Below are 16,411 nucleotides of genomic sequence, written 5' to 3' on the forward strand. Positions count from 1 at the left end.
GCAGGTGACCACAGGTTACCAAAATCACGGAAGGCAAAACTATGGATAAGGGGAGAGCTACTGTACATATGTCACAGACCTACAAAATAGTGTTAAACTTAAGTCTTGTCTTTTAAAGAAACTAAGAATAAAAAATATATAGTCTCTTAGACCTAGATTTCCAGTGTTCCTCTCTCTTTCTATAGATCCCAATTCCCATTTGCTATCATTCCTCTTCAACCTGAAGAACTTTGTTCATTATCTTTTTTTTTTAATTTGTATTTATTTGACAGACAGTGATCACAAGTAGGCAGAGAGGCAGGCAGACAGAAAGGGAACCAGACTCCCTGCTGAGCAGAGAGCCTGATGCAGGGCTCAATCCTAGAACCCTGAGATCATGACCTGAGCCGAAGGCAGAGGCTTTAACCCACTGAGCCACCCAGGCACCCTAATAATTTTCTTTCTTTCTTTCTATCTATTCCTTCCTTCCTTCCTTCCTTCCTTCCTTCCTTCCTTCCTTCCTTTTCTTCTTTCCTTCCTTTCTTTGGCAGGGATCACAAGCAGGCAGAGAGGCAGGCAGAGAGAGAGAGGAGGAAGCAGGCTCCTCACCGAGCAGAGAGCCTGATGCGGGGCTCCATCCCAGAACCCTGGGATCATGACCTGAGCCAAAGGCAGAGGCTTTAAACTACTGAGCCACCCAGGCACGCCATTCTCTTATCGTACAACTAGGATTCTCTGTTTTCATTTGTCTAAAAATGGCTTTACCTTCCATTTTTAAAAAATATTTAAGCTGGATATGGAATTCTAGGTTGAGAGCTTCTTTCAGAATTTTAAAGATATCATCCCATTGTCTTCTTGCCTCTGTTGTTATTGATGAGAAGTGTGCTGTTAATTCAGACCACTGTTCTCCTTTGTGTGATAAGTCCTTTTCCTCTGGCTTCTCTCAAGTTTTTCTCTTTCTCTTTTGTCTTTCAGCAGTATGACTGTGATGTACCTGGAACAGTCTTTGTATTTATCCTGCTTAAGGTTGACTGAGCTTCTTAGATTCTATAAATCTGTTATTTTTTTTTTTAAGACTTTATTTGACAGAGAGAGACACAGGGAGAGAAGGAACGCAAGCAGGGGGAGTGGGAGAGGTCAGAAGCAGGCTTCCCGCCAAGGAGGTAGCTGGATGTGGGGCTCCATCCCAGGACGCTGGGATCATGACCTGAGCCGAAGGCAGATGCTTAACGACTGAGCTACCCAGGTGCCCCTATAAATCTGTTTTTCACCAAACTTGGAACTTTCAGCCATTATTTCTTTCTAATAACATCCCTACTGAAATTAATTCACATACCATATACACATTCATTTAAAATATACAATTCAGGGGCGCCTGGGTGGCTCAGTGGGTTAAAGCCTCTGCCTTTGGCTCAGGTCATGATCCCAGGGTCCTGGGATGGAGCCCCACATCAGGCTCTCTGCTCAGCAGGGAGCCTGCTCCCCCCTCTCTCTCTCTGCCTGCCTCTCTGCCTACTTGTGATCTCTACCTGTCAAATAAATAAATAAAATCTTTAAAAAAATAAAATAAAATATACAATTCAATGGTTTTTAGTATACTCACAGAGTTGTGCAACCATAAGCTTAATCAACTTTAGAACGTTTTCGTTGCCCTCTTCCAAAAAACCTGTACCCTTCAGCTATCATCCCCATTTTCCTTATTTCCCCTAACCTGGTAACCATTATTCTATTTTCTGTCTCTACAGATTTGCCTATCCAGGACATTTAATATAAACAGAATTATGTAATACATGGTCTCTTGTGACTAGCTTCTTTCACTTAGCATATTCTCAAGGTTCATCCATGTTATGACAGGAATCAGCACTTCTTTTCCTTTTTATGGTCAAAAATATTCCATTATATGGATACTCCACATTTTGTTTATCCATTCATCAGCTGATGAACATTTGGGTTGTTTCCCGTTTGGGGACATTATGAATAATGCTGTTATGAACATGCAAGGACGAGTTTTTGTGTGGACATATGCTTTTATTTCTGTTGGGTAGGAATGAACTGCTGGTAAAATGGTAACTCTAATTTACTTTTTCAGGAACTGCCTGGCTGTTTTCCTTAGTGGCTATACCATGTTACAGCCCTACCAGCTGCGTTTCATTAGAGTTCCAATTGTTCCACATCCTCACCAACATCTGTTATTATCTGTCTTTTTTTATTACAGTCATCCTTATAGCCATTGTAATTTTGATCTGCCTTTCTTTGATGGCTTGATAACGTTGAGTATCTTTTCATATGTTTGTGGCCATTTATGCATCTTCTTTAAAGAAATGTCTGGGGCCACCTGGATGGCTTAGTCCATTAAGCGTCTGCCTTTGGCTCAGGTCATGATTTCAGGGTCCTGGGATTGAGCCCTGCATTGGGCTCCCTGCTCTGTGGGGGGCCACTTCTTCTCCTTCTGCTACTCCCCCTGAGAGAGTGCTCTTTCATTCTCTCTGTCAAATAAATAAATAAAATCTTTTGAGAGAAAGAGAGAGAGAGAGAAGGAAGAAGGAAGGGAGGGAAAGAGAGAAAGAAAGGTCTATTCAGATCTTTTGTCCATTTTTAAATTGGGTTGTCTTTATTATTTAGTTGTCAGCCATTATTTCTTCAAAAAAAATTTTTGAAGATTTTATTTATTTATTCAACAGGGAGATAATAAGCAGCCAGTAAGGCAGGCAGAGAGAGGAAGAAGCAGGCTCCCCACTGAGCAGAGAGCCGATGTGGGGCTCAATCCCAGGACCCTGAGAACACGACACAAGCCGAAGGCAGGGGCCCAACCCACTGGGCCACCCAGGCACCCCTCTTCAAATATTTTTACCTTGTTTTTGTTTTCTACTATAGCATAACAAATCACTCCAAACCTAGTGCCATAAAACAGTAAGCATTTTATTAAGTTCACAGATTTTGTGCATTAGAAATTCATTCAAGGGACAAATGGGATAGCTTTATTCTGTTTCATGAATTCTGGGGCCTCATCTGGGACACCATGAACAGTTGGGAGCTGGTATCACCCAGTGGCTTCTTCACCCACATGGTTGATTCCTGGGCTGAAATGTCTCAAAGACCAGGTTCAGCCAGGACTGTTAATTGGAGCTCTGTGTAGCTGGGATGTCACTTCCAACTTGATTCTATTGGCCAAGAGAACATGTAGAATGGTAGATACTGCTGCAGCCATCTTTGGAAAATACAATCTGCCAGATGTCTTCTGTCTCCTTTACTTCTAGGACTCCAATTACACATATATTAGTATTGTCGCACAGTTACTGACACTCTGTTTTTGTCTTTTAATCTTTTTTCTCTTTTCTTCAGAGTGGATAATTCCTGCCACTCTATTTTGAAGTTTACCAACCCTTTCTTTAGCCATCTCCAATCTGCTATTAAGCACATCTAATAAATTTTTCATTTCAAATCAGTTCTAGATTTTACATTTGGTTCTTTTTATAGCTCCCAGTTCTCTGCTGAGATCCTCCATCTGTTCATTTATTATTACCAAGTTTAATGTCCTTGTCTGATAATTTCAACATCTGAGTCATCTTGGGGTCAATTCCTATTGACTGCTATTCTCAACAATGAGTCACATTTTCCTTCACTGAACATCTAGTCGTTTATTATTGTATAGTGGACATTATTGAAATTCTAAAATCTGTCAATCTTCCTCTGAAGAGTGAATTTTATTCTACTGGGAAATTAACTTGGCTAAATTCATACTCCAAACTCTGCCTCCCCTACAAGGGGCAGCAGCTAAACCTCTGTTCAATTCATTCAGCTTTCCAACTACTGCCTTTTCTAGGCTCCATTAAGTCTTTCCCCATGCATGTCAAGGATTTGGACAGAATTTAAAAGCAGATTTTAGGGCTCCCTCTTCTGTTGCTCCCTCCTTTCTGGTATTTCTCTCCTCATTCTCCAGTCCCTCTTACTGTCCTGAACTCCATCCTCCAACTCACCAAACTAGTAAAACTGTAGGCTTTTGCTTGAGCTCTAGCCACCACCCACCATGCAAACTTGGAGTATCCTCAGGCAAAAGAATTGTGTAAGTGAGAATCACACCTGGTACAGTTCCCATCTTTCAAATTTCCTATCAATTTCTGCCAGATTTGGTCACTCTCCAATGTCTTCAAGTAGTTATTTTTTTACATACTGTCCAGAGTTCATAACTGTTATCTCGGAAAGGGCTAGATCAATATAAGATACTCCTATATTATTAGAAGTAGAACCCTTTTCTAGATCTCATTGGTATTGTATCGTCTCCAAGAGGGAACCATGATGTGAGTTACCAAAAACACATATGACCAGATGTATACAAGTGTACCCTCTCAGTATGATAGATGGCTCGGTATGATAGATGGTAATAGATAAATCATCCTCTTGGTTTGCGAGTGAAGTGCTTATCATAAAAAATTGCAACAGGGGCACCTAGGTGGCTCAGTTGGTTAAGCATCTGCCTTTGGCTCAGGTCATGATCCCAGGGTCCTGGGATTGAGCCTGGCATCAGGCTCCCTCCTCAGCAGGGAGTCAGCTTCTCCCTCCCCTTGCTCTTGTTCTCTCACCTGCTCATTCTCTCTCTGTGTCTCAAATAAATAATCTTTAAAAAATTGAAACAATATAAAAAAGTATAAAGAGAAAAATAGGTACAAAGGAAAAAATGAGTTTCCAATTCATAGAATAAAATAGAATTATTTTATATATACATTTCTAAAACTTGCTATTATTTTCAATGAAAAATATATCGGGCATTTTATACTGTCAAATTTTTAAGTACTTTTTAATAATTGGGGGGTTATCTACAAGCAACATCTCTGTATGGAAAATTAAAATTTATTTAATAAAGTCTCTACAGATTGCTCTTTTACACTAATTTTCATTAAAAGGCTTTTAGGTTTTTCTTACTTGATACCTTCTATAGGAAGACTTCATAAAAGTGGAATTGTACATTTTTACATTTTGACAGATTTGCCAAATTTTCCTCTACAAACGTGATACTGATTCACACTCTCTACAATTGTAACCAATCATACACATTTCCCCACACCCATAGTAGCTGTGTAATCAATGACTTGAAGCACTCACTTTTACCTTACCTTCCCATCCCAGTAATAGGCCAGTTGATATTCTGGAGAGTGTGGAGAGCTTTCTTTCCTTAATGTTAAACAGAAGCCCTGATGAACATTCTAATTCCCTTCCTAAGCCCAGAGCCTTGTTAAAACCTAGCCTGTTTAGCTGAAGCCCTAATACCTTGTCTGATTTGAGCCAGTCCCTTTTTTTTTTTTTTTTTTTAAGATTTACTTCTTCAAAGTAATCTCTGTACCCAACATGGGGCTTAAACTTACAACCCCAAGATCAAGAGTCACATGCCACACCAACTGAGCCAGGCAGGTGCCCCAAGCCAGTCTTCTAGAACTGAATACTTGCAATCTGATCCACTAGCAAGGGTCTAGGCGTGTAAGGTATGTTACATATGGGCTCCTCATCTAATTGACTGTTAACACATTTGAGTACCACTTGAAATTATGGCTGTAACTTCTTATCCAATGTCCTTTCCACATACCTTTTCCCTGGTCATCCTAGAATTAGGACGAAAATAGTAGGGGCTCCTTACCAACTGTAACTCAGAAACAGCTGCCCTCTTCCCTCTCAATTCTTTAACTATTCAGTTCCCATACTGATTGGGTCCCAGATTCTCTCCCCTGAACCAGCCCTGAAGATACTACACTTCATGTCCAAAGTCTTGGCAAATCTCACTTTGATAGAAACACTCCTTGTCATACTAACAGATTCCCTTTAATTTCCTTTGTATTTCCAGGTCTTGACAATTCCCAAACCACATCAACACTAGAATTAATGAAATCTGAGTATTATAGTTCTAATTTTAAGACTTACATCCAAGACCTACTCTTGGATTCATCGAAGCGAAACTGCAGCTGTTAATGCTCAGAATAGGCACTGCTGGTCATTCACTACTAAATGTGAACAGATATTTCTTCATGGCACAGCCTCGAACAATTATTTAAAGAAGTATGGCATATAAATTATCTGAGCTTTGAAAATTGCTCAAGAAGGAAACTGAGGAAAAAAGATTTCATACGCGAGGCTGTCCTTAATTTTTTAGCAGAACTGGCCCTAACATTTGCTTATTTTAAGAGGCAGAGACAGCTCTGGGCACCTGGGTGTCTGAGTTGGTTAAGCATCCGACTCTCGATTTTGGCTCAGGTCTTGATCTCAGGGTCCTGACTTTAAGCCACGCATTGAGCTCCATGCTGGGCATGGAGCCTATTTAAAAGCGGGGGGGGGGGGGGGGGGGGGCGGCGGCGCAGAGACTGTTCAAAATGAGTCATGTTTCACATCTGCTGGTGAAAGAAAAGCCTTAGCAATTGAGCAAGAATGCTCAATTAATGTTTACTACTTTGAGTAGTTTCCCAGGCAGAGATCATTCAATGAACAAACACCTAAGACAGTAGCACAATGACTGACTGAAGTAAATAGGTTCAAACTGTATAAGAAGCTGTGGAGGAAACAAAGAAGAGCTTAAAATAAAAACGAAGGTCTCTAACTCTAAGGAGGGCTATGCACTCCTCAAGACTTAGAACTGTTTCACTTAGATCTGTGTCTGGCACAAAGTCTAGCATAAGAATGCTCAGTTAATGTTCACTGATAATAATACAAAGCAAATAAATGGTAACTGCCACATAGATGGAATGAACTAAAGGGTATATCCAACAATCCAGCCACATTCTTCCACACACTGTAAACCAACTATAATACTCTAATGAACCGGACATGTTAAACCAGATTTAAGAGTGTCGTATATAAACATGGAAATAAATTTATCTGTGATGCTGAGGAAGAAGGCACACCCTTCCCATTAGAGACAATAAAAAGTGCCAGGTTTTTAAAAAGGAGAGAGAGATTAGTATATTCTAAAAGCTCTTTCTAGAAGCTTTTAAAATTTAAAAAAAAAATCAGGAAAAATGAAAAAGGAGGATGTTATTTCTCTGAGAACAAAAATTATTTTTAAAATAATAGCTAACGGGGCACCTGGGTGGCTCAGTGGGTTAAGGCCTCTGATTTCGGCTCAGGTCATGATCTCAGAGTCCTGGGATAGAGCCCCACGTCGGGCTCTCTGCTCAGTGGGGAGCCTGCTTCCTCCTCTCTCTGCATGCCTCTCTGCCTACTTGTGATCTCTGACCATCAAATAAATAAATAAAATCTTTAAAATAAATAAATAAATAAATAAAATAAAATAATAGCTAACATTTAATGATTGCTTACTTTATTCCAGACACTGTCCTAATATTCCAGACAATATCCTAAACTGCACTTTGTTATACATTTTTAATTAATTTATTTCTCTCAATATCCCCATGATATAAATGAAAACTATTATCTCGATTCTATAGTAGAGAGAACTGAAGCATAGAAAGGTCAAATAACTTGCCCAAGATCATAACAAGCTAAGATTCAAAATCAAGCAGTATGGCTCAAGAACTTGCAGCCTTAACTAAACTATACCATCTCTCTGACTTCTTCCCCTCATCTCTCTCACTTTTAACAAAATCAAAAGAGTTATAGAGGTTTGGAGTTTCAATTGCCTTAGACCAAGATCAATGGCAACAGAAAACAAGCTAAGCCCTATCTAGATGCCTGGACATAGTATACAGGTGTCTATGATCCAGCCTCTCTCTATCTTTCCAGTATTGTCTCTTGCTACGTCCCACCATCAAACCCTACATTCCAGTGACACAGAACCATATGCAGTCTCTTAAAGGTCCCCTTCTGTTTCTCAACTCAGTACCATTACTCACTCATGCAGCTCCCTCTGCCCGGCATCACCTTTCTGCCCGTGACTATCTGTGGCCCCCAGACTCCATAGATACTTCTTAATGCCTTACTGGGCTTACTGTTTACAGGTCTGTTTATTGCTGTAGGCAGTTGAGTCCCTGAAAGGGAATCCTGTCTAATTTGTTTTCAAGTTGCTAGTACTCGGCATACAATTCAGGTGGTCAGTAAAAAAGTTTCCTGATAGAATTAATGAATAAATGGTCTCAGAAACAGGGTACACAAAGGCAGCCCAGGGTATGGGGCTATCTGAGGGGAAGGCTAGACTCCTATATGAGAATGGCTGACACACCACCTGCAGCTGACCATCCAACTATCTTACAGCACATCTTCCTCAAAGAGACTGAGGACCCTCTCCTGTGGGTTCAGAGGACTAAGGAGCCACAGCCAACTTCACCTGAAAGGAAGGGAGACAGTAAGGACTCTACTGAGGTTCAGGAAAAGGATATCTTAGAAGATACTGACAGACCTCTAATTTCACATCAGCCTCTGTTAAGACATTTTCTCAAATGAAATGTATTCCTGAACTGCAGTTCCTTCTTTCACATAAGTTAAAAAAACAAAAACCAAAACAACAACAACAACAAAAACCCCACAGATTTCAAGAAAAGAAAGAAGGAAACAAAAAAGAAAATGAAAGACAGATTTTTCTTAGGAATGGGAAGTGGATGTTTTCATCTCTGCCTGAGAAAGCACTAGACCAGAGGGCTGGAGGCACTCAGCTTGAACGAATTTAGCCAATCCTTATCTGGATTTTCTATATATCGGAATTCTCCAACTTTCAGAAGACTCATACATGCCACAAATGGCTGCCCAACCCCCTGCCCCACCCCAACTAGCAAAGAAACAATTTTTGGAAAATCAAAAACAAACTGGGAACTTCCAGAGTATTTGCGGAGCCAAATGCTATGAAATTAAGAGTAACTTAGAGTAACAGCCGACCCTGTGGGACATATTCTGAATTAGAACTGGTTTAATTAGAGTTGGATTCCTTCAAAAATACATTCTCTACATTCCCCTTCTGACTTAGCTGAAATTATATATCCTAAAGAAATGGGAATTGGGAGCAAAAGTGAGAGGAGCAGGGCTGCAGGTAGAATTGGGGCAACAGTGTGCATGAGGAGGACCTTAGGAGATGGGAAAGACATCAAGGGAAAAAAGAGTATCAAGAGCAAACTTCAGCTGATTTAGAATTTAGTCTAAGTCAGTGATTTTCAACACTAACAGACTCAATTCCACGAGTGGCACTGCCAAGAGTGACAACATTTTCTAAAATAATGACAAACATTTGATAAAGTTCAAAACAATCTTCCCCCATGGCAGTTGCAGTCTAGAATACTCCCTATAGTTTAACGTTTACAATATTTTGTGTTTATTACAATAGAATTAGATTCTAGGTTTACATAATTTAAATGGGTAATTAACCCATGCATCTAACAAATATTCAAAATTCAAAAAGGACAAAGAACAATGCTTCTTTATGTGAGATTATTCTGCAAACTGGATGATATCAGCGTCTCTAGCCTGCTGAGTAAATGCTGGCCACACCCCTTAATCACAACCACAAAAAGTCCTGCTGAGATACAATGATCTCAATGATCTAAAAGATCTTACTCCAAGAAATGGGAGAGAAAAAACTTTTCTGTTCTTCTCTATCTCCACTCCTCCTTCAAATGGTTCCCTAACAACCAAGACCCCGGTGGGCTAACTTGGAAACCTACTCAACATTTAATACACTATTTCTACTGAAATACATACTCCAAACCCAAAACTTAGAAATAAAATTTGAGAACATACCACTTTCATAAGTCAGAGACTTAAATATACTGATCTCTCACCACTGATGTTCTAATTTTTTTTTAAATGATAAGCTGACATCCAAGCTATATACGACCAATGCACTATAAGGACTAAGTATACATGTAAAATGATCACTGCTGTGGGCAAATAAAAAAATGTCAATCCAACAAGTATTTTATAGTACATCTAGTCCTTATTTTTATGGCAAGAAGGTACAAACAACATACCCTTTACCTAAGATCTAATGTGTATTACTTTACACTTAAGTTTTCCCCTTTACTATAAATACTGATTGATTATACTGCTTTAAATACTGGAAAATATTCTTTAGTATCTATAATTGGCATCAGTAGCAAATACTTGCCTCATCACACAAAAATAAAAGTCCCCTTAACAATAATGGGTGAATTGAGTTTCCTTGTCCTTCTGCTCTCCCCACTACTATTCCCATTCCCCACATCTAAGGCTCCTTGAATTCCAGCCATGCACTCCCACTCCACACACCTTCTCCTGCACCCACTCAAAGCACCCTCAAACTCTCTGGTTTTCAAAGCAGACAAGAGACCACAGTCCCTGCCATCATGGAGGGTGTAGATAATTGAGTTGTGATGAAAAGAATCTTTTTGGGGGCACCTGGGTGCCTTAGTCAGTTAAGCATCTCCCCTTGATCCCAGGGTCCTGGGATGAAGCCCCCTCATCCCCAAGGATGAGCCCCCTGCTCAGCAGGGAGCCTGTTTCTCCCTTTCCCCTTCCCCCCAACTCATGTTCTCTCTTGCCTGCTCTGCCCTCTCTCTCTCAAATAAGTAAATAATCTTTAAAAAAAAAAAAAACTTCTTTTTCTTTCAATGATTAAAGCCATACTTATAGGTGAAGACAATGAAATGACTGCTGATTTTTTTTTCACTCTGAGAATACAGTATATGATTATGCTATGTTCTTAGGTTATGTAAAAGTACATCCACTAAGGACCCAACCTCGTGTATATATTTCAGTTATTTCACCTATGCTGAGGTCAAAGTTTCCTCTGTAGTATGCCTTGATATAAAAAAAAAAAAAAGATAAACAGAAATAGCCCTTATTCCCTTCTCTCCTTAAGCATTGATACAAAGAACATCCATCTCCACCTCTTTGTATTACAATGTTAAACGTAATTTCCAAATATTCAAAGGTCTACTGGGCGCCTGGCTGTCCCGGTCCTTAAGCCTCTGAATTTGGCTCAGGTCATGATCTCAGGGTCCTGGGATCAAGCCCCACATCAGGCTCTCTGCTCAGCAGGAAGCCTGCTTCCCCCTCTCTCTCTGCCTGCTCTCTGCCTACATGTGATCTCTCTCTCTCTCTCTCTCTCTCTCTCTGTCAAATTAAAAAAAAAAGTTTTCATTTAAAAAAAATTAATCTCACGAAAATGTTAAGAAGCCAGACATAGAAGCATACATACGATATGATTCCACTTATACAAAGAACAAAAACAGGGAGACAAACAATAAGAGACTCTTAAACTTAAGAAACAAACTGAGGGTTGCTGGAGGGGAGGTGGTGGGGGGATGGGGTGGCTGGGAGATGGACACTGGGGAGGGTATGTGCTATGGTGAGTGCTGTGCATCATGTAAGACTGATGAATCACAGACCTGTACCCCTGAAACAAATAATACATTATATGAAAATAAATAAAATAGAATAAAATAAAACAAAAACAGACAAAACTAATCTGTGTTGTTAGAAATCAGGACAGTGGTTTACCCCTTGGTAGAGACAATGACAGAAGACAACACAAGAGGGCTTCATAGGTGCTAGCAATACTGTTTCTTCATATGGATGCTGGTGACAAGAGTGTATTTAATTTGAAATTAATTCAGTAGATGAGAAGTGTACAGCAGCACAGTAGTAAAGAGAATCAGAGAACCTACCTTTGAATCTCAGTTCCATCAACTACTAGTCATGATTTTTTGCACAAGTTGCTTAACCTCTCTGGGCGTCATTTCTTCAACTATAAAGTAGGCCTAATAACTACCTCATAAGGTTAGTCTGAGAATTACATCATTATAAGACTTGTAAAGTGCTTATTCACACAGTTGGTTATTATTAAGTATTTGCTAAGTTAAAAAAAATGCTTTATTCTGAAGCAACACAAAAAAAATGTGGAAAGGAAACAAACACATGTATGATTTGACCATTACTGGAAAATGAACAAAATAATTATTTAGGAAATAAAGGTGATAATAAGCAAAGTCTAGTATAAAGGAAGACCTGGAAGTTGAGACTACTTCTACAAACCTTCACCTACACAGACCCTGGGCCAGAAGTGGGCCTCTCTCAGCCTGCAGCTGCCCACTGTCCCCTGGGGGCTGGCCAGGATGATCTCTTCAGAAGGATGAGTAATAATGAGGGGAGACACTGATCAGGAACTAAGAGGGCTGAGTTCACAGTAGGCTCTCTTATTCTCCAAGGGGACTATGAAATCTTGTATGCTTCTGCATTTCACCTAATACTTATGTTTTTCAAAATCTATCATGTCTATCAGCTGTGTCTCTGTCCCTCAGAATCATTTCCTGCAGCTATTTAGAGTAAATAATTAAGACTTCTAGTAGGCCAGAGGGAGAAGCAGGCTCCCCACTGAGCATGGAGCCCAGTGTGAGACTCGATCCCAGGACACTGGGATCATGATTCAAGGTGATGGCCGATGCTTAACCGACTGAACCACCCAGGCATCCCAAAACTTCTGGAAGGTTTCTAAAAGAGCCAGTCAGGAGGCGCCTGGGTGGCTCAGTCAATCGGGCATCTGCCTTCAGTTCAGGTCATTATCCTGAGTCCTGGAATCCCTGCATGGGGCTCCCTGCTTCTCAGGGAGCCTACTTCTCCCTCTCCCTCTGCCTGCCGCTCCCCCTGTTTGTGCTCTGTCAAATGAATGCATAAAATATTTTTAAAAAATAATTAAGATAAAAGAGCCAGTCAGGTGGGTCACTAACTTCAACGATCATGTTATAATAGTTACTCTTTACATAACTACCTACTTACATAGCTACCTACTTACATGCTAGGCATTATAATACTTAATCCCCAATCCTCAAAAAATTCTGCTAGGTACATGGTATTCTTCCTTATTCTCACCTTTTACAGATAACAGAACCAGCTCAAAAAGGCTGACCTGTTCATTAAGTGACAGAGCTGTAAGGTGAATCAGGCTTCTCTGGCTCCAGAGTCCATGCTCTTTCCCTGAGCCATAGTCCCTTGACTTACATGACAGTCAATCATATTTCTTCTTATGAAAGGTCATTAACTAAGGTGAGCTAAAACAAGAATAATCTAATGTAGTAAAAAATCAATTCTGGATTTCTTTTTAAATGATTACTTTTGTTTCTAAGTAAAGGTCTTCTCCTGGGTCTATTTAAATGAATACTGAGCATTGAAGTTATGTGTACTACACAGCAGTCATCCAAACCATATAAAGCCCTTAAAAGATGTTTACATTTCTTCCCTGCTGAATCCCCAGTGCCCAAATCAGGGCCTGGCCTGGAGCAGGCACTTAACAGAAATATCCTGAAGACCACCTCCCTCAAATCTTATTTACCAAAATGCTAATAAAGAAGATGCATTCCAACAAAACACTATTAATATCCAGAACTTCATGACCAAAATTAAACATGAGAGTCACTGGGCTATCCTTCCTGCTGTTAAGACACTCTCCGCCAGGTCAAGTGGCACTGTCATCATAAACAAATCATTATTAAACACCTACAAATGTTTATTTAACATAGTAAATCAGTATACCTTCTCTTCTCCTTCCCCATGAGATTTGGCAACCCACAGAAACTGTAATTCCCCTCCAGGCAGGCCAGCTTCTGTAGGTATCACAGAGACCATACAGAGATACAAACGTCATACTTGATTAGGCCACTTTTCCAGGATAAACAGACAGAAAGGTGCAAGGAGTGTGACCTGTCCCTCAACCAGATCCAAGTCCTACAATCTTTTCCTGGAACCCTGATATTGCAGCCCCAAATAACCTTTTCTTCCTCTTTCTCCTCAGTCAATCACATAACACTGAGGAAATCAGAAATGTCTCCCAATGTCTGTCATACCTATTCCTACTTCATCTGAAAAAGATACTCTGTTCACTAAGGATCCACTGAATAAATCAGCATACATTATTAAAATTTTTCTTAAAAACTCTATACTCATTGAGAGTACACAGAACATATGTGCACTAAAGGGGAAAACACCAGAATTAGAAAGCTGGGTTCTAGGGGCTCCTGGCAGGTTCAGTCAGTGGAACAAGTGACTCTTGATCTCAGGGCTGTGAGTTTAATCCCTGGGCTGGTTATAGAGATTATTTAAAAATAATAAAATCTTAAAAAAAGAAAGAAAGCTGGGTTCTATTCCACCACATTACCTTCCATTGCAACTTGGGAAAGTTGTTTGTCCTCTCTAGGCTTTAGTTTCCTCAGACATAAAATTAAAGAGTGGAACTAGTCAGGGGTTATTCACCTAGTTCCAGGATGACTTGCAGGATTCAGCATGTGCTTTTGGGCTTCATAACTCTCCCCCAGAATTTACATTAAAAAAAAAAACCTGTTTGCATATGCACATTTTTCTGAAGAAGTCTATGGCTTATATCAAATTGTCACACAACTGGTGTCCCAAAAGATAACTAGAGCTCATGGGTTGTTTCCCCCCCACCAAGATTTTTATTTATTTATTTGACAGAGAGAAACAAGGAGAGAGGGAACACACGCAGGGGGCGTGGGAGAGGGAGCAGCAGGTTTCCCACGGAGCAGGGAGCGGTATGCTGGGCTTGATGCCAGGCTTGATCCCAGGACTCTGGGATCATGACCTGAGCCAAAGGCAGACGCTTATTGGCTGAGCACCCAGGCGCCCCTATAGCTCATGTTTTAATTGAGCACTTACTACGTACGTGCTAGGCACTGTGCTGTCTTTACATATATTTAACCCTCAAAATAACAGTTTGAGGGGTGCCTGGGTGGCTCAGCCAGTTAAGTGTCTGCCTTTGGCTCAGGTCATGATCTCAGGGTCCTGGGATAGACCCCCGGGGTGGGGCTCCCTGCTCAGGGCGGTAGTCTGCTTCCCCCTCTCCCACTGGCCCTCCCCGCCATTCATGCTCTGTCTCTCAAATAAATAAATGAAATCTTAAAACAAAAACAAAAACAAAAACAAAAAAACCCCTTTGAGTTAGAGTACTATTATTATCCTCATTTTACAGTTGAATAAAGTAAACCAGAGTCTGGGCTCTTAAACACAATGCTGTATTAGGTTAGATCATCTCTAAATCCTAAAATTCTCTGCTTCTGTGTTTATTGAAATTAAGTTTTCATTTAAATTTTCTATACCATTTCACAATCATTAGTCCTACTTTTAAATCTTTATACAGAACAACCAAACTCGTGGAACACCCAGTTGAATGCTATCTGAAAAAGAATTTATTAGTAAGTTAATCCTAGTAAAGAGTCCAAAGGCACCTTCCAGTTCCAGCCTCCAATCTACTTTTACTATTATAACATGGTTATTAACCAACAGATGTATCTGAATCTAATTATTAATTAAAGTCTAAAATCAAAGTAAGAGTAAACAAGCCAGAGTCTCAATCAGAAAAGGGGATGCAGTGGGGCGCCTGGGTGGCTCAGTGGGTTAAAGCCTCTGCCTTCGGCTCAGGTCATGATCCCAGGGTCCTGGGATCGAGCCCCGCATCGGGCTCTCTGCTCAGCGGGGAGCCTGCTTCCTCCTCCCTCTCTCTCTTCCTGCCTCTCCGCCTACTTGTGATCTCTGTCTGTCAAATAAATAAATAAATAAAAATCTTTAAATAAAAAAAAATAAAAAAAAAAAAAAAGAAAAGAAAAGGGGATGCAGTGGCAGCAGAAGGGTCTCACATACCACTCATCCAGGCAACGGAAGACCAGGTAAGATACAGCAGTGCAAGGGCCCTGTGTCCCCCGTTGACTGGCTCCGCCCCCTACTCCTACCTCCGGAAAACCACTAGCGTGTACAAGGCTAGAACCACTCTCCCCTTGAGATACAAAGGCTGACTGAAAGTATTAAGGCATCCCCAACACCTGTCTGGAATAAGGAGTGAAAACTAAGTGGGGGGAGAAAGAGGAAGCGTGCAAGCGACAACGAGGTGACCTGCTTGTCGGTGTGGGACTTGAATGGGAACTGAGCCGGGGGCAGCCGGCCAGGAGATCCTTGAGGCTCGGGAGGCTTAAGGAGGCTTCGAGGGTCGAGAGGAAAGCCTGCGGCACCCCAGCAAGGGCAGAAGCACCCTGCACCGGAGGGCACAGGAAGAGGGAAGAACAGAGTGGTGACAACGGTCGGGGCCGGCGGAACGGGCCGGAGACTGTCCTGCTCGAGTTGAGGCGAGGGCCGCCAAGGAGTCCCAGCTCGAGCGAAGGAGGGGGAGAGCGGCCCAAAGGAGGGCTTACGGAGGAGGGTCGAAGAGGGTTAGGAAGGGCCCCGGGACGGCTGGGGGACGGCGCTGGCGCTCTCACCGGGACAGGTGCTTCAGGATCTGCTTCTTAATGATCCCAGCCATGCCGGAGCCGCGGCCCGCGTGGAAGGCAGGCGAGCAGCTCTGGCCTCCTCAGTCGTGAAGAGGCGGCCCCTCACCTCGCCGCGGCTCGGGGACCGGATGCCGCCGCCGCCGCCACCGCCGCCGCCATGGCGCTCTCCCGCTCCTGCCCCGGCGCCGGGAGCTCCGCCACTATCCCACCCACCCGCGCGGCGCCGCGGCCGCCAGCCCGGAGCGACGCGGAGATCGCGC

At 41.6% G+C, this 16,411-nt stretch overlaps 1 protein-coding gene across 2 annotated transcripts in view; it reads right to left on the reverse strand.

The window, feature by feature from the left end:
• Window positions 1-16,183, reverse strand: part of BLTP3A (bridge-like lipid transfer protein family member 3A) — a gene marked incomplete at both ends in the record, with an annotated part of 62,496 nt that extends 46,313 nt beyond the window's left edge. For both annotated transcript variants that reach the window (XM_080805805.1, XM_080805806.1), the window contains one exon: window positions 16,140-16,183. In XM_080805805.1, the coding sequence (XP_080661931.1) occupies window positions 16,140-16,183 (44 nt within the window). The remainder of the gene's footprint in view (window positions 1-16,139) is intronic.
• Between the last annotated feature and the right edge of the window lie 228 nt (window positions 16,184-16,411).

This window comes from Martes martes, assembly GCF_963455335.1.
Source record: "Martes martes genome assembly, chromosome: 6".
Taxonomy (NCBI): Eukaryota; Metazoa; Chordata; class Mammalia; order Carnivora; family Mustelidae; genus Martes; species Martes martes.